This window comes from Schistocerca piceifrons, chromosome 6, assembly GCF_021461385.2.
Source record: "Schistocerca piceifrons isolate TAMUIC-IGC-003096 chromosome 6, iqSchPice1.1, whole genome shotgun sequence".
Lineage (NCBI taxonomy): Eukaryota > Metazoa > Arthropoda > Insecta > Orthoptera > Acrididae > Schistocerca > Schistocerca piceifrons.
Genome location: NC_060143.1, coordinates 528,855,546 through 528,879,644, shown reverse-complemented (window position 1 = coordinate 528,879,644; position 24,099 = coordinate 528,855,546). Strand labels below are relative to the sequence as shown.

Genomic DNA, 24,099 nt, shown 5'->3' with positions numbered 1-24,099 from the left:
TAAGATCGTAGCATTGTGCTGACGTATGTTATGGACGTTATAGTAGGTACATAGACCCATAACTTGTCCAATTTCAATCCTTTATTGGTGTTAAAGTCGATTTTCTGCTTTTGAATTCCTTTGGCCTCTCTGTACATCTTAACACAGATATGATTAGATCTTAATAAAACCACAATATCAGAGTAACTAATTTACTGGTTCCCTAGTCCAGTGCATCAACTGCTGCTGACTAATCCATATTATTCCTATCACAGTTGCTTGTGTTCCTTCCACTTATAAAAATTGTCACTGGCAGAGCACTCAGAAAACAAGGTATTGAGACACTGTTTAAACCAACATTAAAGCAGTATTAATATTTGAATACTGCAAAGGACCTAAGCCTGCCACTTGCCATAGCAGGAGTATATAAAACTCCTTTGCAGTTGTAATCAGGTGTCATAGGAATTGCAAAATGAAGAACTAACACTTACCTTAAGGAATGCATGAGTAACTGTTGTCTAGACAACATAGGTAATTCAGTACTTACAGATCATGCACTGGAGCCATACATTCAGACAAGAGCTCAGAAATGTGAACAATTATTGCATTTTGGTTATGCACTTCTTCAATCGGAGAGGTCCTTAACCCATTTGCTCCAACAACTTTACCACCAGATAAATTTCTATGCCACAACAGAAACTAAAATGTGCCTGAGAATTGATTCTATTTATTGAATACTGTCCTCAGTTAATGGGAGTTTTAGGGAGCATTAAAATTAGGAAACATGGAAGAAATTTATTTGTAAACAATCCGTTTACTTATGATATAGCAGACAATGTACATATCCTTCACATACAAATGTAGTGCAAAAACATAGTGACCTCAGTAGAAATCATTTATAACACTCAGATGTTAACAGATGTCCAGCAACAGTAACAATGGTGCATGTAAAATTCCTACTTTAATATCTATACCATCAAGATAACAGTGCACACAGCAGGAAGAAACACGTAAGTTAACACTTCTTAATTATAAAAATATAAAAAATATACATTTCACTTCAAAGAGTGCTCAGATCCTTTCAGTATGTATTTTGTACACCTCATCACTGACTAAAATGACAGATCAGCAATAAATTACTCCTAAGCCAAACATAAAATGCCACCACCTTCATGAATCACTAAAGTACTTATAAATATTCTATTAGTACCACTTCCATTCTATTTACTTTAATTAGGAACAGATTGTTGTGATAACACTCCGACCTGGAAGTGAAAATAAGCTGAGAAATGGCAGTACACGCAAAGAAACAATTTCAACAGCTGTCAGCCCAGTGCACAATACGAGTTATCTACATAATGAACCACAAAATTTTTTTCACAAAATGAATGTGAGTTATTAATATACAGTAATAAGGCATTGTGTGTGTGAAACCCATTTTATGTTCAGATGTATGCACATACACAAATATTACGTTTCTCAATAAGGGCACTATCATTTTTTCTATTGCATAATCTGACTTTGGTGGAGTCAGTGCGGTAAGATACCCTTTTAGTTTTACAAATGAGACTCCTTTTTTAATAATAAATATCAACATCATTCACCCATTGCATTAAAAGACTTTGAAAATCTGATTACCACCCTTCTTCGTTTAATACCAGTTTCATTTCTAAATATAATGCACACAACACAATCGAAATATACATAAAAGAAACTGAGATTTCATATAAAACTGAGATTTCATTTAAAATGTAAAAGCAATTGCTTTCTATTAAACCAGTTAAATACAAGGTAACCAAAAACTTAAATACAGAAATAAATTGTAAACAGACAGAGATTTACAGGGAACTGCTGCACTTCTTCCCTACTCCAAACAATATATTGAACTTTCATACTACCAGTAGTTTATCTGATTAACTGAAATTACAGAATTATTTGGGGGAAAAAACTAGTAAAGATAGACATGATACACTATGGATTGCACTGTACATGAAAAAGATGATCTGATAGTTTCAGTTATCTGCAACATCATCAAATATTGCACACTTCAAAATCAAACCCGAAGTATTCGTGTTTGTAACAGAACATTAAGTTGTGTTGATGTGATGTATTACATTTCTTGAAAAATATCTGACATAACTGTTTTCCTGGCATATTTCATTTAACCATAGTTAGCCACAAGGATGGAATCCTGTATCACATGCACTACAAGAAAAATATAAAATGAAGGACTAAAATGCCTCCCACAAAACATATATATTCATAAAAAAGAAAAGCTTCAGATCTATCAAAAATATGTAATAGTTAATGGATGTAAGCAGCATTCAAAAAAGATATACAGGATGTAATAAACGTCTATGTGACTAGTTCTGATTAAACGAAACAGCACAAAAATATGTTTCTCCTTAGCCAATATGGCTCAGAACAATTGCAATGTTGTATGTTATACACATTGATACACTTTTAAGCATTGTATGTAAATACTCTATGAACCACACATTAAACATTCATCTTTGTTGGCTAGTGAACAAACCATTGCACTCATATTGTATGCTTCATCGCTGTTGTTCTGCACCTTTGGGGTGGAATGGCCATTTGTTGAGGTGCTAACATTGCGTGATAATTTACTCTTGTCGACTGTGAACTGGATTGCTTGAGCCGCAGGCTTAGTACGAAGATAGTACATTCCCGTCTTCAGCCCCTAAATGAACAGATACAAAAAGAAGAAATTTAACCATTATAAGAACAATAAAAACAGATGTAAGAATTACTGTAATGTTTTGCTTTCGATAACTTTATCTCCTTATGGGACACAAGCAATAGCTCCCACATGTATCTACATGGACGGTTACTTCTTGTAACTTTTCTTTCTTCATAAGACAAGTACGTTATCTTGTTTCTCTGTAGGCCAATGAATCTACTGTCCCTATACGTCAAAGGTGTCTACTTCCATTAATACTCTTATTCTTTGTTATATCATTAAATCAAAATAAATACAATGCTTCGAACTGCTGTACAGTATTCTGTTTGTGGGCCAGAGAGTCGAGTTATGACTACATTTCAGAGAACAATGTTAATTAACTGAATACCATCAGTTTAATATAACTTACATAATGTAAGCAGAGCATAGAAGATGAGTTGATGATACTGCTACTTTAAAGTAGAACTAACAAGCTGTGTTTTGAGTGTCTGTGGAGTGTGTAGTAAGACAAAAATTAGTTGATGAAGGTATACAATTCAAATGGAGGAGCGATACTTGGAGAAAGTTTCAAACAGCAGTCCACACTTCACACGAAAAATACAAATTTCATGCAATGTAAACAAAATGGTTTCATTCTTGTTTATTCCCCCTCAATCATGAGAAAACATATCTGCAGCATCAAACAAAAACTGGACACCTAGCAATGTCTTTAAATATGTCTGCTTGTGTCTATATATGTGTGGATGGATGTGTGTGTGTGTGTGTGTGTGTGTGTGTGTGTGTGTGTGTGTGTGTGTGTGTGTGTGCGCGCGCGCGAGCGAGTGTATACCCGTCCATTTTTCCCCCTACGGTAAGTCTTTCCGCTCCCGGGATTGGAATGACTCCTTACCATCTCCCTTAAAACCCACATCCTTTCGTCTTTCCCTCTCCTTCCCCTCTTTCCTGATGAGGCAACAGTTTGTTGCGAAAGCTTGAATTTTGTGTGTATGTTTGTGTTTGTTTGTGTGTCTATCGACGTGCCAGCGCTTTCGTTTGGTAAGTCACATCATCTTTGTTTTTAGATATATTTTTCTCACTGTTATATCACTGTGACAAAAAAGTGCACTAATAATACTGTACTCAGTTTGGTCATGGTAACTTGCGTTTGTCGACTAAAACAAGGTGCCTGGCTTATCATTCATTTCCGTAATTTATTTCATATTTTCTCGTTCTGACATTACAGACTCTGTAACACCAAACGTGTCTATGTGTCAATGTAATCCTTAGATATTCTCTAAATAAATATTAAATATTAAAATAACTTTATAGCAGTCTTCAAAAACTGTTTTATGTGTGAACAGAATATTATTTACTGCTAACCAATCAGTCGTTATGTCCATTACGTCAGTATATAACTTGCTTCTGTCATTTAGGCAGGTCGGATATTTTGTGACATTTCAGCTTGCACTTGAGAATGGCTATACAGCCGAAAACAAGACTGTGTGAAATAAATTAATAGTTATTTACAGTTTCATGGTGGGAATTTCCTTCAAAACTGTTGTGTATGTAGCAGGAATGCTGCAAGTCTGCAAACTCGTGTACTTGCTCTAATTTCCACTTGCACCTGACAAAAGACAGGCGACGAGTGGCCTGCAGCGGAGACTCATGAGTCAAGTCTTATGTGCACATGGAGATGGCGTGTTCAGAGATGTCACAAGACCCGCTGACGAGGTTAAAGCGAGTATACAGAGGTCATTTCTGATCCTTACATTATGTCCCTGTTGGTGGAATGTAAGTACAGTTACTCTAACAACATAAGTTTTTCACTTTCAAAACACATACGCATGTCAATAGTGTTTCACATCTAGGAATTATATCTTTTCTGGAGGTTTTATAAGTAAGTTAGAAGCCTTTGATGAAAGTGAAGTTTCACTTTGGATTCATCTCTGTAACTTAAGTGTTCTTCCATAGTTACTCTCCATAAACTTCCTATCTTACATATATTAATAGCTGTAATAATTAGTATAGCTGTAATAATTAGTATAGCTGTAATAATTAGTATAGCTGTAATAATTAGTATAGCCGTTGTTGGGAACCACAGTAATAACTTTTTTGCTCCACATTTGTTGATATTGTCCACGAACTGTCAGTGATGTGACTGAGTGGACATGCTAATGAAATACTTATCACTTGATTTTAAGATAACTATCTGGTGGGAAAATTTTTTCTTTCACACCTTGCAGTATGATTTCTTTGCTCAATAGAAGACTGAGTTTCCTTTCATTATTCATTTTAGTTACTGTGCTGCATCCAGTTAAGAAAACATTGAATGAAATTTTACTTGTTTTGCAGAGGTGGTTCGTTTTAGGGCACTGACTGCTGCATATGAAACATAGATAAAATTTTGTAGTACTTCATAAACGATTCAAGATATTTAAACGAGTTTTTGGCAAATGACAGCACACAAAGAAATGCGTATATTATATTGCCGTCTGACTAATACTTTAAACTTTTTCACTGATTGAGATGTGGATGCAACTATAATTTTTTTCAATGGAAAGTTGTATTTGTCTGAACAGCATTTAATATCTCGTCATAAAGGAATACTCTGGGATTACACACATTAATATTTATGATCATCTATGTAGGACACTCAACTACAATCGGAACCTGTTTGTCGTTATGTTACAATGTGTATTTGCTAAGTAACTTAATCACTTAAAACTTCTGGACTATTAGGCCATACTAGATGCATAAAAGTTTCTCCGAACATTTCCTCTCTGACTGCAAGAGACATCTTCAAGGCAAAATGGTGAACTACAATCAGAACTCGAGGGAGTGCGGAACATGTAAGTAGTGTTGATTATTGCTCGTAATGCCAACATTCTTATGCTGCAATGTTGACATCCAAATTTTATCTTATTTAATACCTTTCTCCTTTCTGTTAAATTTATTATGGAGTTTATAAATCTCAAAAGCCTCTTTATACATATGAGCATGATAATGCGATGTTTCAATATGATGCTTGTCTTGGTGAATTTTATTTCAATATCACCCTCCTGGTAAACGTGTTCCAGTACAGCCAATTAATGCACATATCCCAGGCAGCAATTCCTCTTGTGTTCAACGTGACGGGTGCTAACGCTGCTTTCTGTTGTACCAATATAAATCAGTCCACAACTACAAAGAATGTTATATCAACCAAGTGCAATCAAAGGATGTCATACGTCTTTTGCCGATCTTTTATGTTCCTGGTGGGTCTGAAGATAGTTTCCACACCATACTTGCTGAACACAACAATTCTTATATGGAGGTGTCAGATACTCTGCTTCATTTTTTTTTTATTCTGCTTCCTCTGCACCACCACGACAGTGTGCCATTTTCTCAATCAAAAACCAAGAAGATGAAAACACCAACACAAATAAGATCACATGAGCAAATGTACACAGGACGAACAATGGAAAGTAGCCGAGTACTCAGGGCAGAAATGCAACTACGCGAACACTATCTGGTCGCTAAGTGCCTCGTGCATTAATGCGCCTGGAGCGTATAGACTCAAGCGGCTGACCACATTAATCTACCGGGAGCATAAAGGTGGCAGCAAGGAAGTGGATGTACACATGTCTAGAGCACCTGACAAAAGAATCAAAGGTGTGAGTAAACATATCCAGGGCACCCGGGGATAACAGCAACCACACATTAACTCAGTCAGTCAAAAGGTTAAACGGTAGAGTGAAAGCAAGTGACCAAGTCAGGATTCGGTCCCACACCCTTTCAGATACCAGCCACACGCCCTATCACTAGATCACCACACCGGATGCAAATCAGATTGCACTTCCTGTGTCCTCTGCTCTCTCAAGTTATAGCAACTGTTCGTTAAGTGGCAATGGCATTGTTTTCACAACTTATACACAAAAGCCTTCCTTGCAAGTGAGTGTGCCTATTAGTCTATCAGATCAAAATCCCTACATCAGTTCCTGAGATTAGCCTGCACATACAGCTGAAGCAAGCAACTTATTTCAGTGTGTGTGTGTGTCATATGTGTGACAAAGTCACACATATTTTCCAAGCTATTGGCAGGCTGTATTTTATGTCCTATCCAGCCACTGTCAACCATTTTGCTTTCCAAATAGCAAAACCCATCTACTACTATGAGTGCCTAATATCCTAATCTAATTCCCTCAGTTGATTTAACGACTACATTCCATTACTTTTACTTTTATTGCTGATCTTATTACCTATTTTCAAGACTCATTCCATTCTGTTCAACATCCAAATCCTTTGCTGTCTGACAGAATTACAATGTTGTCAGCAAACCACATTGTTTATTTCCTATCCCTGAACTTTAATTTCCTTTCCAAATTTCTCTTTGATTTCCTTTGCTGCTTCCTAAATGTACAGTTTGAATAACACCAGGTCTAGGCCAAAAACCTGTTTCATTCCCCTTTCAACTACTGCTTCCCTTTAATGTCCAGGCTCTGGTTCAGGTTCTGTACAACTTGCAGGTAACAGTTCCCTCATTTTACCCCCGCTACCTTCAGAATTTCGAAGAGTGTCTACCAATAAACTTTGCCAAAAGCTCTCTCTCAATCTGCATATGCCACAAATGTAGGGTCAGTATTGCCTCACATGTTACTTGATTCCTTTGAAGTCCTACTGATCTGCGAGGTCTGCTTCTAGAGGTCTTTCTATTCTTTGGTCAATAAACTGTGTCAGTATTTTGCACCCATGATTTATTAGGCTAATGGTTTGGTAATATTCACACCTGTCAGCACCTGCCTTCTTTGGATTGGGAATTATTAAGTCTTCTTGACATCTAAGGGTTTTTCGTCTGTCTCACATCTTGCACCATGTGGAATGGCTTTGTCAGGATTGGCTCTCCCAAGACTTAATGATTCTGAGGATGTGTTGTAGGCAACGTGGGTCTTGTTTAGATTTAGGCCTCATAGTGCTCAATGAAATTCTTGTAAAGGTTTTAATGTGACCCTCTATTTTCATATACTACTACTATCCTTCCTATAAATTTGTCTTCAAACTCATTTCTCTTGTATAGCCTTTAAATAAATTCCTCCCATCTTTCTGCTTTCCCTTCTTTGCCTAGTACTAGCTTGCTATCTGAACTCTTGATATTCATTCAGAGATTTCTCTTTCCTCAAAAGGTCTACTTTTTTCCTGTAGGCAGCTTCCATGTTTACTCTAGTAATGCATGCTTCCACAATGTCACATCTGTCCTCTAGCCATTCCTGCTTAACCAATTTTTCACCTTTCTCTCATTCCTTAGATGTCTTTATTCCCTTTTGCACCATTTTCTTACCTTCTATTTTCATCAATTAAATTTACTATCTCCAGTGCAATCCAAGGCTGCTTCTAGGCATTATCTTTTTACCAATTTGATCATCTGCTGCCTTAACCATTTAATATGTCAAAGCTGCCCAATAGTCTTCTATTGTATTCCTTTTCTGTATCCATCAATCATCACCTACTCTTCCCTCCAAATACGTGAAAAACCACATCTCCTTAATTTCCTACTTTTTTTTGCAGTTTATTCAGTTTTAAATATCAGTTCATAACCAATAAATCAGGGTCAGAGTATATACTTGCAACTGGAAATGTATTACAGTTTTAAGTTTGATTTTGAAATCTGTCTTACCGTTACATAAACTTCGTGTCTTCACATCTCTCTCAATTCCAGGTCTCTTCCAACTGTACAACCCTTTTTCATGATTCTTATGCTAAGGGTTACTGTTGATTTGCTACAGTAATGCATTCATTAAAGTGTTCATATTAATTTATCTGCATTCCTATTTTCTTATTCATTATCAGACCTACACCTCCATTACACCTATTTGATTTTGTATTTATAATCCTGTACTCATCTGACTAGAAGTCTTTTCTTCCTGTCACTACACTACACTAATTTCCATTGAACTTGAACCTACCCATTCCTTTTTTAAATCGTTTAATCTTTCTGCCTGATTAAAAGGGTGTAACTTTCCTCACTCTGGCACGTACAAAGCCTTGTGGGTTGCACCTTAGGTACAGGCCAGCAAGGCAAATCGTCTAAGCATAAAATACTTTTACAGCTTGTTGATATACTTTACACTAACCATAGTAACAGATCTATGATAATACAGCTGAATGCGTTTACTTGACAAATCATAATTCTTGTAACATCAAGTACACTTTTTTATTTTGTAAAAACAAAAATTCTACACCAATTAACAGTAAACTGATTTTCGACATTAGCTTTTCCTTGTCCTCTTTCTCTTACAGTTGGTTGCAAAAACTATTTTTTTTTTTTTAAATAACTTGTGTCACAATATTCTGGAAAGGAACTAGTGAATTATTGTGCTGACAAAGCAAGTAATGCTATGGAGGAACTATAATGTAATTACCATTCGCCATGCATAGAAATGCATTGATGTTAGCTTTCCATAATTTGGTTCAGCAATATGTATGTTGAGAGACTGGCTCTGATCAATGAAAGCTCCTCTATCAGCTGCCATCTTGATAATAGTTTTTTGAGGTATCTCCCACACAGTTTTGTACAGCGCCTTCAGATCATCAGGAATGCCAGCAATGTTCTGCAAACAAACAACATTTAATTAAGGAAGTCCAAATTTTGGTTTACTGTAGAGTGCAATCTTAGATACTTGCCTGTATTGATCCACCACTTGCTATTATTTCATTCTTCATATCATCGTTCCACAGACCACACTCAGTCAAGTCCCTCAAGAGGTGTTGATTTACAACCTGCAACATACAATAATTGAAATGAAATTAAAATGGATTAAGGAAAGTTGCATAACTTTACAAGATCAGTTGTGCAAGAAATAGATTTTAGAAGTGTAACATGATTTCTGTTATCACCGTGTAATTTTCATAAAATGCTTGGTAATTCACCTTTTACATATCAGCATAAAAGGTTGACAGTGTATTACTTCAACAACTTAAACATTACAAGTATTAGTAACTGAACTGACATGTATCTAGCGGTCAATTATTTTTAACAGCAGTTGATATTTAGTCCACAACAGTCTGCTTGTGTAATTTTTTGAAATTGAGTAAGTTTTTCTGTTCAGATTTACAGTGTGAAAAGAAGCCCTGAAGCTTTCAAAGCATCAACGGAAAATATCTTCTTAATTCATAAGATGCAGGGTTCATTCATTACGTAACTACTATACTTTTGCTTTTTGGTACAAATCTACACTGTATGTTTTTCCAGAGAACATGCCTGACTACTTTAAGATTACGTAAACAAATGGCACACTTTTTAAATATAGAATTATATGGCAATCACATTGTCACCTGTTAATGTTTGAATTTTGGCTGTTACTGATGTGCCAATAATGACCGGTTAGTTAATAGCCTGAAGGTGTAAGAAATTATCATTGTGGCCTTGCAGAACAAAACTTTATTTGCATATGCTGAAAGAATGAGGAGGTGCACTGGAATTAGCAAATACAGATAAGATAAATACTCAATCTCACGTTGATAAATGTACTCCAAAAAATGTTTATTTTTAGTTGATGTAACTACAAGAGAATAATAAGAGTAGGAAATAACAACAGAACTATTGTTACTCAAAACAATATCTACGCTCCGTGGTGGCTGTAAAATATTCCATGCTGGTTGCAGTGCCCCTGGTGGTTATCACGAAAAGCCAACTGACAAGCAGAGCACCATCCAGGTAATGCGCAGGGAAGCACACACGCTGTCCCGATCTCGTTGTGCGAGGTGATGGTGGTAGGAGGTGGTTCTGTGACAATCGGGAGGTGGTTCTGCAGCAGTTGGAGGCAGCTCTGCGACAGAGGTAGGCGACACCGGTGCTTGAGCAGGAAGTTGTGGCTGTGGACAGTTGTAAGCAGGATCCTCATGCGGAACGTAAGCTGGTTTCGCGGAACATAAGCTGGTTTCACTATCAATTGGCACTGTATACAGTTTTCCATTTAGCAGTATTTCAAAGGTTTCTTCTCCTTGGGCCAGTGTAAGGCACTTGTGCAGGTCTGGCGCCACCTGTTTGGTGCATGACGCTATTGCAGGACACTAAGTCTCGATGAAAGTCAGTAGCAGGAATGCTATGTCTTGAAACTTGGAGAGGGCGAAGTCGAGTGACATGTTCCATGAGCTTAACTACAGAGTCGTCATGATCCTGACCAAATGTCTGTGGCAGCGGTGCTTCAATGAATTCTCCAGGTGGTGCAGCGTTTCGCTGCACACTAGTTTCACCAGTGAAGTGTAAGTCAGGTTTCTACACCACGCAGAGCCCCAGAAGAACAATCGGTAACACAGTAGTCCAGTCTGATCCATGGCACATTATGTCCCCCTTGAGTGTGCAATGCCAGCACTCAACTAAACCATTACTGGCAGGATGGTTACTAGCAGTCCTGTGGTGCACTGCGTTGCAGAACTTGGCTAATTGAGAGACTAGTTCCCACTTGAACTGGTGGCCGCAATCCGTTGTCACATGTAGTGGGCAGCCAAAGCAAGAAATTCTGCTTGAGGTAAACACGAAAGCTATTTTTTCTGCTGTTATGTTGTCTATTGGAGTTTCCTCAGGCCAGCGTACGAGGCGATCAATCATTGTTAGAATGTATCTCTGTTCGTTGGAATGAGGCAGTAAGCCTAAGATGTCAATGTGGATGTGTGCAAATCTCACATAGGTCACTGGAAAGTTTCCAATCAGTGCATGAACGTGACGACGAATCTTGCTTTGTTGCCAGTGTATGCAGGTACGTGCCTATTACCGGCAGTCTTTTTGCACACTGGGTGAAGCAAATTGGTGCGAGAGGGCGTGAACTGTTGCCCTGACACCAGGATGACTTCAATTGGGTACTTTGCCCAAAGCTGGTGTATGAAACCCTGCCGACAAGAATGATCTTGCTTTTCCTTTGGCAGCAGCATCAGACAGGCAATCCGCTACCACCTTGTCGATTCCGGACACATGTCTGATGTCTGTAATAAACTGTGCAATAAACATTAGTTGCTTGTGCCAGCATGGTGAACAGTTGTCGCTGTTCTGTCTGAATGCATACATCAACGGCTTATGATCAGTGAAAATAGTGAATTCTCTCACTTCCAGTTGAGGTCATAAGTATTGCCTCCTATATTGCAAGGAGTTCACGCTCACACGCACTTCACAAATGTTAAGATGCCGACAGCCTGAGAGTAAAATGCCAAAGGTTGCCACGCGACTTCGTTTAATTGTTGCAGCGCAGATCCAATCACTGCCTGGCTCAAGTCTAATTCTAGTGCAAGCAGTGAGTCTAGTACATGCTTCAAAGGCAGAATTCATGTCTTCAGTCCACTGAATCAATGAAGTTCCCCCGTTTTTCGGACCAGCCAGTGCTGCAGTGAGTGGTTCTTGTACTTCAGCAGAGTATGGCACATACAGACAGCAGAAATTGAGCATACCAAGAAACTGATGTAGATCATGAGCTGTGTGCTGTTGTGTGATCTGTAATACAGCTTTCACTTGTTCTGGGAGGGGAAGTGTGTCCTAAAAAAAATCAATCTGCGACTGGCCAAACACACATTTGGCTGTATTTAACTCTACCCCTTATTTCCTGAGCTGCTCTAAAACTTGTAGCAGATGATGTTTGTGTTGTTCTGTGATCCAGGAAAAAATTAAATCGTCATCTACATATGAGAAACAGCATGTCAGTCCTTGCAGTACTGAGTCAAAATGCTGCAAAGATTGTACAGCGATCCTCAAGCTGAATGTCATGACTTTCTTTCAAATAAGCCCGAAAGGGGTGACAACTGCCATTTTCGTAATGTCTTCCTCTGCAACTGGTATCAGTGTATATGCCTCAACGCAGTCCAAAAAAGTAAAAATCGTCACGTCTTGTAGTACATAATTGTAGCTGCGTAGTATAGGCACAGGGTATCGATCTGGTACTGTCCGGGCATTGAGAGCACGATAATCACCATGAGTGCCAGGCGCCGCTTTTCTTAGGCATGAGATGTAGGCGAGACGACCAAGGGACTGCTACATATGATCCCTACTCTGAGTATAACATCAAATTCTGCTTTTGCAATAGTTAACCAGTCAGGCGCTAGATGCTGAAAGTGGCAAGAGACTTGAGGGCCGCCTGTGGTCTTGATGTAATGTAAGGTGTCATGACATACTTCTCTGGGTCCTCCCGGGGGCCGCATCATGGCCGGAAACCGTTTGAGTAGGCGGGCTTTCTCCCCAGCACCTGCCTGTATGAGAAACAGAGCACTCAGCTGTGAAACCTAGAAATCGACAGTCCGTTGATGCCATCAACCAACAGTGCATTCCTGACATCGGGCAGCATGTTGTTGTGCGCCAACAGATCGACATCGTTGACAAGCTTGGTGACGCCTGTGATGCAGTCCCACATGAATGCTTGGTGTAGTCCCAGGTCCAGTTTCATGCACTGGGTGCCATAGATTTTGATGGACGAATTATTGGCAGCAGACAGGTAGAATAATGTTGTGGTTCTACAACAATGTACCAGTCTCCGGGAAGAATACACAAATCTGAGCCAGTATCCACTAGATATTTGTAGCCTGTCTTCATGTCACTGACAGAGGCATTGGAATGATGTTTTGCAACCGGTGACAGCATCTGACGTGCGATGACCATTGGTGTTGGTGTAAGTGCAAGGAGATGTACACTTATATGTCCGGTTTCCAAATTTCTTATGGTACCAACAGAAGGAGGTTTGTTCTTGTCCTGTAGTGGAAGAGGTAGTTGAGGAACGGCTTCCGGACCTCCTGCGGTACCAGTGCAAGTTGGAACTGTTGTCTTGTCAAGAGAGTAGCTCCTCAACTCATTTGGTGAGGCGGCCGATTTTCGCTGCCAGATTATCATGATCAACATATGTGACTCCTGCCAGCAGTAGGCCCAAATGTGTTGCTGCCAGTGTATTAGTCAAGGCTGCAGACAGCATGGATTGTGTTAGGTTGTTCAACACTGCCGGCGCACCACTGCATGCTGTTACCCACATACTAATGGCAACCTGGCCTGTAGCACCCACTATATGGGCAGCCAAGTTGGCCAGTGCTTCCAAGGGCCTGTCGGTCTGCAATGCTATGTTGGATTGTATGTGTGGCAGCAGACAGCGACTCCACAATGTACGCAGCAGGCTATCAGGCACAGTACGAATGACTACCTTGCCGTGTATGTGCCACAAAAACTGCAAGAGTATGCAGTCTCCCATTACTTCTTGAGTTAACACCTGTCATATACATTCCTCTTCCAATGCAGAAACTAATCAATCAGCTCCGCATTCAATCTCTTATTTGAGTTGACTGCTGATGGTGTGGTGATAACATCTTGTACTTGCGCAGTGTAAAGATGGTATAAATGACTGACGACCAGTACAATTTTTCGAGGAGTCCAAAGTAACACCATCACAGAGGAAACTGGCTTCAACCTGCACAAACCAAAGTGCCAGATTGTGCAGCCATAAATGGGGTCAGCAGAGTGAGAGTCTCGTGACTTGGAATTATTTCTCTTGACAATTCTGTAAAGTCCAGGGTGTAAATGCGGACAAGGAAAAAAAAATTCCCAGACATCCCATTTAAAAAATATACTTTTTCCCGGGAGAAAATACACTTTTTCGTGCTAAGTCATAGTAGGTTTTCCGTAGATTTTTCCTTTGAAGCTATAAGACTTATCAATCCTTTGAATGGTTTACATTTTATACACTGGCATAGAGCTTCGTGGAAAGGGAGGAAAAGAAGCAGGAGGAGGAGAGAAGTTTTCGAAAGACCTTTGATGTGCAGCAACATAAATGCTGCATATTTTCGTATTACGAAAGTATAAATTTGAATTGCACCAAACACAGCACGTTAATTTCTGGAGCGTTGAAATCGAGATTGCAATGTCCTTTTGTAAGCCAGTCATATCTCATGCCACGTGATCTTGCCAGCCGATGACAGCAGATATTCAGAGCATAGGACACGTGTTAATAGTCATCCAATAGCATGATCATTGTTACGTAGCACGAACATACAGAGGAAAAGTTAATGGTTTACATTAATATACAAAGTATAGCTACAAGAGAAGCTGAGCTTTCACATGTAACATTGATCTTTTTTTTGGTTGTGTTATACTTTAAGATACATGGAAGTATTACACAGTCTTCATCCTAAGGCCTTTGATATATTTTTGCTGTTTGCAGACACTTGTGCGTGCATGGTGTTTTGTTGTCATAAATGGCATATTTCCTTTGCCACTAAAGTTTTATTTTTTCCCCTCTCGTTTATATTTAATTGCTGCAGTATCTTACTCCAGTAGCAGGATACAGTAACATTCTTTGCTTGAGAATCAATTCTTACCAATCAAAATTACAAAACTTTAATTGAAAGCTAAAACAATGAAAAATTCCTGGAATTCCGAAAAATTCCCAGGTTTTTCCCGGATGAAAAAATTCCCCTGGATTTTCCCAGTTGTCCCGGGTCGTATACACCTGAAGTCGTATGCAGTGTAACTGTACATCCCGGCGTTTTCCAGGCTTCAAATCACATTGGGTCACCACTTTGGTTGACACTGACATGACAGTGATAACGGGTCTGTTAATAGCATGAAGGCACAAGAAGTTATCGCTGTGGCCTTGCAGAACAAAACTTTATTTGCGTCCACTGAAGGAATGAAGCGGCGCACAAGAGTTAGCAAATACAGATCAGCTAAACACACAATCTTACAAAGATAAATCTATCTCCGATAAAAGGAGAGAAGTAAAAAGTGTGTTCATGGAATAGAGTGCTGCGAAGTGGTGGAATGGGAACAAGGAAGGGGCTGATTGGTGAGGACAATAACCAACGAAGATTGAGGCCAAGATGATTATGGAACATAGAATGTATTGCAGGGAGAGTTTCTTCCTGTGCAATTCAGAAAAGCTGGTGTTGGTGTCTTTCCCACATATAATGCAGAAACCACCGTGCTGCATTCTATGTGTGTATGACAACCAGCAAGCTATCTGTCTGCATGAATGGCCACGGACAATCTGTGACCAAGAAACAACTGGACCACCCTGTTGCTGAGTATGCCTCCCAACACATTATTCTTTTCAGTGACTGCTTCACAGCCCGTGCCACATGGACCCTTCCCACCAACACCAGCTTTTCTGAACTGTCCATGTGGCAACTCTCCCTGCAATATATTCTATGTTCCTATAATGCTCCTGGCCTCAACCTTCCTTAGTCATTGTCCTCACTCATCAGCCCGTTCCCTGTCCCCTTTCTAGCACTACACAGCACACTGTTCCACGAACACCACTTTTTTCTTCTCTCCTTTTCCACTATTCCCCCCCTCTCTTCCCCACCCACCGTCTAACCACCTGACTGCACCTAGCTGCCCTCCCCCCTCTCCATCTCGTCCCTGCATGCTCCCCAACAGCACTTTACCATTCCCACTGCAACCACGAATATCCACCGCAGTACACCACACACGAACAGACCTGGCCTGCAGGCAGATCGGTAAGACTAAATCTGATGGGTAGGGCCTACACATTAGTGGGAAACGATGGTCTTCAGATCGGCAGGTCTGATCCGTTAAGAGATACCCACAAAAATGGCCTGCAGTTTTGGCCCGGAAGTCCATTCATGCGGCCAGCTATTAACAGGTCACAGACACCATACTGATGAAATAAGACCCCAGTGATCAATCCATGCAATAGATAACTTGCACAAATACTCTGAGAATCAATACTAATCACGATAGGCAGTAAATCACCGTATAATGATTGCTGAGCTGCAGTCAGGCACACAGGAAAGAATCACACTCTCACAACTACATTTTTGGCCATAGCCTTTGTCAGAAAACGAGAGCACATACACATTCACACAATCACTCAGACACAACTCGTGGACACACGACTACTGTCTCTGGCCGCTGTGTCAACAGTCTCTGAGAATCAGATCCAAACAAACCACTCTTCACACTTTCCTGCCTCTTGTGGCAGCTGCTAGGCTAGTGGCAAGAAGTGATGGCAATGCTGACTGCAAGCTGAGGTGAGTGGTACAAAGGGGAGAAAGCTATATCCAGCCAGTGACGATGCGCGACATCTCACTAAACAAACCATTTCATCTACTGAAACAAAATGAGTTTTTTTTTTTTTTTTTTTAAATTTCTCTGGCATTTTCCCAATTTTCTAGACACATCTGAAATTCCCTGATTTTCAGAACTTGTGGCAACCCCGACATCATTACCTTGACACAAACAATCCAACTGGCTCAGACCTATTTATCTACTAAAAGCCATCGCTGCAGGCAGAAACTGTGGCATGCATGTCACTGTTTGCATTTAATGTGTCAGGTATTTATTTGGTCTGCAGCTGTTCATCATAATCCTGCACTGATCTGAGGTTTTGACATAAATCATGTGAAGGGGAATTTATCAGTTACATACTCTGTCCTCCTCTGATTCCATGCCAGCAAATTCAGAGGATTTGGTTGCAGTACATGAGAGCTTCACAGAATACAGACTTAAGCCCAGGATCACTTAGTTCTGTAATCCTGATAAAGTATGGCAGTGTGGTTTCAGTTGCCCGAGACTGCAGTTTTTGTGTGTGTGTGTGTGTGTGTGTGTGTGTGTGTGTGGGTGTGTGTGTGTGTGTGTGTGTGTTATTGACGAAGGCCTTAATGGCCGAAAGCTTTAATTGTGAGAGTCTTTTTGGTGTGCCTATCTGCGACTCAGCATCTCTGCTATATGGCGAGTAGCAACTTTCCTTCTCATAATATCGATCATTAAGGTACTGTTATATACTGTGGTAATATTTCACTTCAAAGGTCAAAGACAATCAGCAGTATAAAAAAAAAGTACTGAAAACACGTGGCAAGTGCCCCCCTCCTCCTCCCTCACACATACAGGATGGAACTGATCTGCGATGACAATTTCAGAGGTTGTTCGCAGGTATTTTGGATGGATGGAGAGATGTCTGTAAGGATGGATTGATGATGTAAAGGGGGACCAAACCACAAGGTCATCAGTCTGTTAATCCCTTGTGTGTCAAGCCAGGAATGGTCTCCAGAGAGACAAAAGACAAATCCTAATGAACTCAATTACATCCGAGAATCAATAAAGCCAAAAGACACAAGCATGCGGAAGTGAGAGAGGGGTAAAAGAGTGAAGGTGGTAGAGTTCCCCCACCCATAGAGCAGCTGGAGGTCCCTGGGACACGTTATGTACCTGGAGAAGCAGCCTCTGCATCTGACTGGAGCTTCCACACACTCCATTACCACAAGAAAGCTTACTAAGTGGACACGATAAAATCTCACGGAGAGAACAATGATGAGTCTCAACCAATGACAGATGTAAATGTAAAAGAAAAATTAAAAAGATGGGAAGGGCAGAAGCCAATCGGGCCACTGAACTAGAGCAGCTGTGAGCCGCTTGGGTTGGAGCAGGTGACAAGACACCCTTCCAATCCCTCGAGCTGCCGATGAGGTCACAAAGAAGGTACTGGTTAGTCGCAACCAATGGGTGTCGATGATAGCACTGGTCAACAGCCTGAAGACTACTCAGGGAGTCACTGCTGATTAAGAACATCTCATCAATGCAAGAATGGACGTGGCTGAGGGTTTGAACTATGCTAACCAATTCTAGAGTGAATACACTGCATTCATTTGGCAGGGAATGTAGTTCACTGTGCCCTGCATGTGTGAAGGCAAAATCAACTTGTCTGTCAACCGTGGAGCCATCAGTGTAAACTACGTCCAAACTAAGAAATGCATCAAGCACAGGCAGGAAAAGTTGGTAAAAGACAATGGGATCAAGTCTTTCAGTTCAAAGGATACATCAAGGCAGATCTGAGAACAGAGTACACACCATGGGGTGTACACGACTGTTTCTTAATAAGATGCAACAATGATGGTAGCTTGAATTCAGAGCAAGGAGCCGGTATGTAAACTGTGAGCACGATTCCAGCCCTGGGCCTCTGTTGTGGGAGGTGGATCTCACCACTATGAAAAAGGACACGGTAGTTCAGATGCTTATTGGAGCAGGGAGTAAGCATCACACAGATGAACAGTAGTGTTGGCATCTGATCTGTAGGATGGGACCCCATCCTCTGCAAGTACAATGTTCACAGAGCTGTTCTAACAGACACCTGTTGCAAATCGGATCACACAATGTTGTATTTGGTTCAGCATCTGCCAAACTGAAGGTGATGTCAAGCCATGTGTCAGACTCCAGTAATCAAGATGGAACAGGATCAGAGTTTGCGGAGCAGAAAGAGAGTAGAGCAATCTGCACCCCAGATGATGTTACTGAGGCACAAGTGTATTAAGGGTATTAAGTTGTAACTAGCACATTTGCTGAAGTTGGTGAAGATGAGGAAGGCACATCAAGAGAGCACTGAAGACCAGTTCAAAAGAGTGGTAAGGCCCCACCACACTGAGCAATTGGCAGTCGAGTTAGTGTTCTGGTTGGGGATGGAGTAAGACGGCGATGGAAGTGCATGACGCATGTCTTGGTGACAGAAAACCAGAACCCATGGGCGAGAGCCCAGGACTGCGCTTTTTGTATGGCACCCTGCAGTAAGCTTTCAGCAACACCCACAATTCAGGAGCAACAGTAAATGCTAAAATCATCAGCATACAGGAAGGGTGATGCTGCAGAGCCCACAGCTGTGCTAGACTGTTGAAAGCCACTAGTAAAAGGGACACCCTCAATACTGAGTCATGTGGTACCCCATTCTCTTTTAAATGTGGGGTACTGTGGGAAGCACCATCTTGAATGTACAGTGCAGCAAGAAGTTCTTGACAAGAAACAGCGACAAGGTTTTTATAAAGGGCAAAGATGACCAGATAGACTCCAGGCAGATAAAATTTTCAGCAGTGGATCAACCTCAGTGAAAACTGCCAGATGCACCTGTGGGGAACTGGTGTCCACAGAGGTGCCTAATCTTTGCCCAAACCTGAGGGATTGGTACTATTTCCAATGGTAACAACATACCATTCCCAGTATTCTTGTTTGTTTTATGAAGTGGCGGACGACCTGGGCACAGGGCCGTTTAAAGGCAACGAGGTGTTCCATCAACAGACATCGTTTATGGCACTGAAGAGTCCCTCTGAGATTTCTAACAGCCACAGCAATTTCAGAAGTCCAACAAGTCTTCTGACAGAGAGGTCCTGAGGAGCAGGGGACCTCTAAGTCAGCTGCCGATAGAGTGGCTGCAGTTGCACTCTGGACAGCCTCACTGATAACTCCCCACCTGGTGAGGTGCTAATAGCAATGCTAGAGGCAAAGGCATCTCAATCAGCTTTGCTGAGAGCCTACTGGGGTGGACACCCAGGCAAGTGACATCAAGGGAGGGCCAAAACAATCTGACAACGATCACTTGGGCTAATATATTAATGAAAACAACTTTTGACAAAATAATTTAATTGGCTACATAAAAAATCTACTCACCAAGTGCAGCAGAACACACACCTAAAAGAGGGTTGTAATTAGGCAAGCTTTCGGAGCCACATGAATATCCTCAGCCTCCAGTGTCATATTGAGTGGCACATGTTCACTGTAGACAGAGTCCAGAACATACACGCAAACAACACCCAACATTCTTTCCTAGTCAGCACTGTTCTTAAAATAGCCCTGATAGCCACGATGGGTAGGTCCGCATTGGTGGGAACAGCATTTCCTGAAGGGCGATGCAACTCAGGGGAAACACATAAGAGACAACGTATCTCAGCCAGTTGGTGGTGGTGGTGGTGGTGGTGGTGGTGGTGGTGGTGGGGGGGGGGGGTCGGAGGATGGTGAGGTTGTAATGCACGAAAGGACCAAGGAGGCAGGTCACTCCTCATGGCCACCTGCTGCCACTGGAATCGAGAAAATGGCGCCAATACACAATGACTCTGAACCACAGATCACTAGATTCCTGGAAAGGGAGCGTCCCAAGGGACCCATTCCTGGGAAGGGTGCATCCCAAGGGATCCCTTCCTGGTAAGATATGCTGGAGAGAGCATTGCTGTTTTGGCCGGGGGTTGGGGACAGACAACCACAATGGGTGCAGAGTCAACAGCCCCAAAGGGTGTGTGGGGGAAGCAGTAGGATGAGGGTCCCCAACCACTAGAGGACCAGGTGTGGGAGAAGCAAGAGGAGGCGGGCCCCCAATCACCAGGAGAGTGGATCTAGTCAAGTGGCCCTAAGGACCTGGAGTACAAGACACAGACGGCAAGGGTAGAGTCGTTAAGAGAGGATGATGTCATAGCTGCAGCATATCATCATACATGTAGGATGTAGAGAAATCACTATCTTACTTGGCATCTTGATATAAGAGCCGGTCATGTGTTTTGTATGCTTGGATTTTCTAGTCAGGAGTCTTGTAGTCTTGGATTTTCTTTTCTTTTCTCTTTGGAAGACACTGCAGTCCAGTGAACCGGGGAATAGCGCTCCTCGCAGCTGATACAGATGGGGGTCGAGGCCCAAGGAGCATTCGAGTGCAACAGATGTCCACAATCTCTACATTGCCATGGGTGGAGCTTGTGTAGTAGCCATTTCTGCTACTAGCCGTGTATAACACAACTCACTGTCAGTTCAGTGCCACCTATGATGTCAATCTGGCTTGTTCCGTTCATATGCAGTGATTGTTTTTGCTAGCACTGTTTGGTTCTTGTTTCGATTTTTATTATGGCAAGTTTAAGTCAACAACATGCAGCTGTGAAATTTTGTTTTCTACTTGGTAAAAATATTGCTGAAATTGTTTTAATGTTGAAAACAGCTTACTAAGATGACACTAGAGGGAAAACTCAAGTTTACGAGTGGTTTGCTCAATTTAAAAATGGTGACATATCAACTGATGACAAATCTCGTTCAAGACATCTATCAACTACCCGAATCGGTGTAAATATTGAAAAAATTGCAGAGCTTGCACTCACAGTTCCCGACAGACAACTGATGAACTGTTAGAAATTAGTGGATTATCTTGGGAGCTCGGTTCAGCGAATTTTAACGGAATATTTGTTCCTTGGGTTCTGACTGATAACCAAAAGCCACATCAAGTTGAAACATGTCATACTTTGAAGCAACAGCTTGGAACTGATCCAGATTTTTTTTGTCATAGGTCATTACTGGTGATGAATCATGGTGCTATGGTTGCGACCCAGAAACAAAGCAACAGTCAAGGCAATGGAAAATGTCATCATCACCCCGTCCCAAAAAATGTCATGTCAAATCAAACACCAAAAACATTGTTGATTTGCTTTCCTGATGCCATGGGCATAGTTTATTCAAAGTTTGTTCCTCTAGGTCAGACCGCCAATTAAACCTTTTATTTGGCAGTTTTAAGTAGATTGCGTAACAGTGGGAGAGAAAGAAAGAAACAGTGTGGCACACAGGAGACTGGCTCTTCCACTACGACAGTGCACCTGCACATGCATCCATCCCTGTTAAGATAGCTTCTGGCTGAAAATGGCATGGTTCCACTGCTCCACGCACTTTCCTGACCTGGCTCCATGCAACTTTATCTTACTTCTACACATGGAAAGGGTCATGAAAGGACACTAATCTTACAACAATGAAGAAGTGCAAGGGGGGGGGGGGGGGGGGGGGGGCACGTCTTACAAACAGATCTTTAAAAATTGTACACGCAAAAAAAGTCTGTCATACCTGAAATTCTCCAGACAAAACACGGCGTGTATAGATATTGCTGGTATACGGCTCAAACGACTCATTGTTCCCAAGAATTTGGGCAGTTGATGCAGTTGGCATAGGTGCCAACAAGAGAGAGTTGCGGACACCATGGGCTGCAATTTTTTCCTTGAGAGCAGCCCAATTCCAAAGTGATGTAGGTTTAACATCCCACATATCATACTGCAAAATCTGTAAAAAACAATTACCAAAACTTTAGTATTCACAGCTGCAAACACAAGCTCTGATACTCTGATGGACAAAATACATAGTTTTAATATGACTTCTGAGTATGCGATGTTGTTACTTGTAACATTCCACATTCTCAGCAACTTTGCAATGGAGGGTATTAATTTTACCGAACTGAAAATTCAATTGATAAAACTAAAATTATGAGACTGAATCAATGGTCCGTTCTTACCTACAGGAGGCAAACAGAGACACAAAATTAAAGTGATGACACATCCTAGCTGTCAGAGGTATTATTTCCTTCCATGACAGAAGTAATAGGGACAGGTTGAGGCAGAATACAAAGTAAGTGTGGGTCACTTGGGCACATGATTGGAGGGCGGGGGTTAACAATAAATGGAACTATCAGAAGAAATAGTTTGAAATATTTCTTCTACAATTTTACCTATTTATCTCTTCAGATGCATTTTGGACTTCAAACCTTCACTATCACTGTAAGCCACACAGTGAAGTTTAAAAAACTAGTATCTAAAAAAGGTAGAAACAAGGAAGATAACTGTTCAATATCTCAACATCCATGTGTGGAGTCAACCACAGCTATTTCAAATAACTCATGCCAGTGTTCATCTAAAATAATGAAGGAAAACATAAATCTGGCTGCTTCTCCTGAAAGTTCAGTGACCTTGTTTCGTTACAAAATAACCCTATTCATTGTCAAAAGAGTGTACATGCAACTAACACATACTGATTTAATTTCAATGTTTTTAAAATACACTCTACAGTCACTATATGCAACCTAAGCAGTGAGAACATGCTTAAATTACAAAGAATGTTAATCACAAAGAGCTCACACGCAATTCTATTGTCATCCCCCCCTCCCAACCCCAATTTTTATTTGGTTGACAAACAGCCATTTAAAGTCCTACTTTTTAGTGGGCACCACATTTTAAATAGAAAAAAATATAACTGGCTGTTTTATCATGATCTCACACTTACCCCTTTGCTGACAGGACTTCCTTCGTAGGTCTCATAAGCACCCAAGGTCTCTGCCAGTTCACAGCTTGCTTCTAGAGCTCCATAGTAGATAGTTTCAAATATCTGGATATTTAACTTCTGAGCCTCTTCACTCTCAAAAGGATATCTCATTAGAATAAAAGCATCTGCAAGGCCCTGAACACCAATACCAATAGGACGATGTCGCATGTTTGATGTCCTTGCCTGAAATGAAAGTATCAAGAATTATCAGATGCACCATTATCTTAACTCACTGTCTCATTGTATTTAATACAGACATGCCCCAAATTCGAAATCTGTTTCCTTTCTTCACAGAACTGCATAAAGTACACCCTTCACAACTATATGCTTACTTGATGGAATATTAGCAACAGGATTTGAAATTAAGAGAGCACAACACAAAAAATTAATCAACTTACCTCTGGTACAGGATAAAAATTGACTTCAATTATTTTATTTAAATTTTTTGTTGCAATTTTTGAGACTTCTTTCAGCTTGTCAAAATCATACGTCTTATCAGGTTTCACAAACATATTGACAGCTATGGATGCAAGGTTACATACAGCAATCTGAAAATACATGGTGCATTTAGATAACAATTTCCAACATCATTCCACGATGAGACCTATGAAAT

The 24,099-nt window shown here is 40.8% G+C and overlaps 1 protein-coding gene across 1 annotated transcript in view; it reads right to left on the bottom strand.

The window, feature by feature from the left end:
• Nucleotides 1-773: 773 nt before the first annotated feature.
• LOC124802583 (ribonucleoside-diphosphate reductase large subunit) overlaps nucleotides 774-24,099 on the bottom strand; it is a 78,663-nt gene continuing 55,337 nt past the window's right edge. The window contains exons 9-14 of the mRNA XM_047263456.1: nucleotides 23,885-24,034; nucleotides 23,448-23,669; nucleotides 22,242-22,454; nucleotides 9,317-9,412; nucleotides 9,055-9,243; nucleotides 774-2,680 (exon numbers count right to left, since the gene is read on the bottom strand). Of these exons, the coding sequence (XP_047119412.1) occupies nucleotides 2,465-2,680; nucleotides 9,055-9,243; nucleotides 9,317-9,412; nucleotides 22,242-22,454; nucleotides 23,448-23,669; nucleotides 23,885-24,034 (1,086 nt within the window). The 3' untranslated portion in view covers nucleotides 774-2,464. The remainder of the gene's footprint in view (nucleotides 2,681-9,054; nucleotides 9,244-9,316; nucleotides 9,413-22,241; nucleotides 22,455-23,447; nucleotides 23,670-23,884; nucleotides 24,035-24,099) is intronic.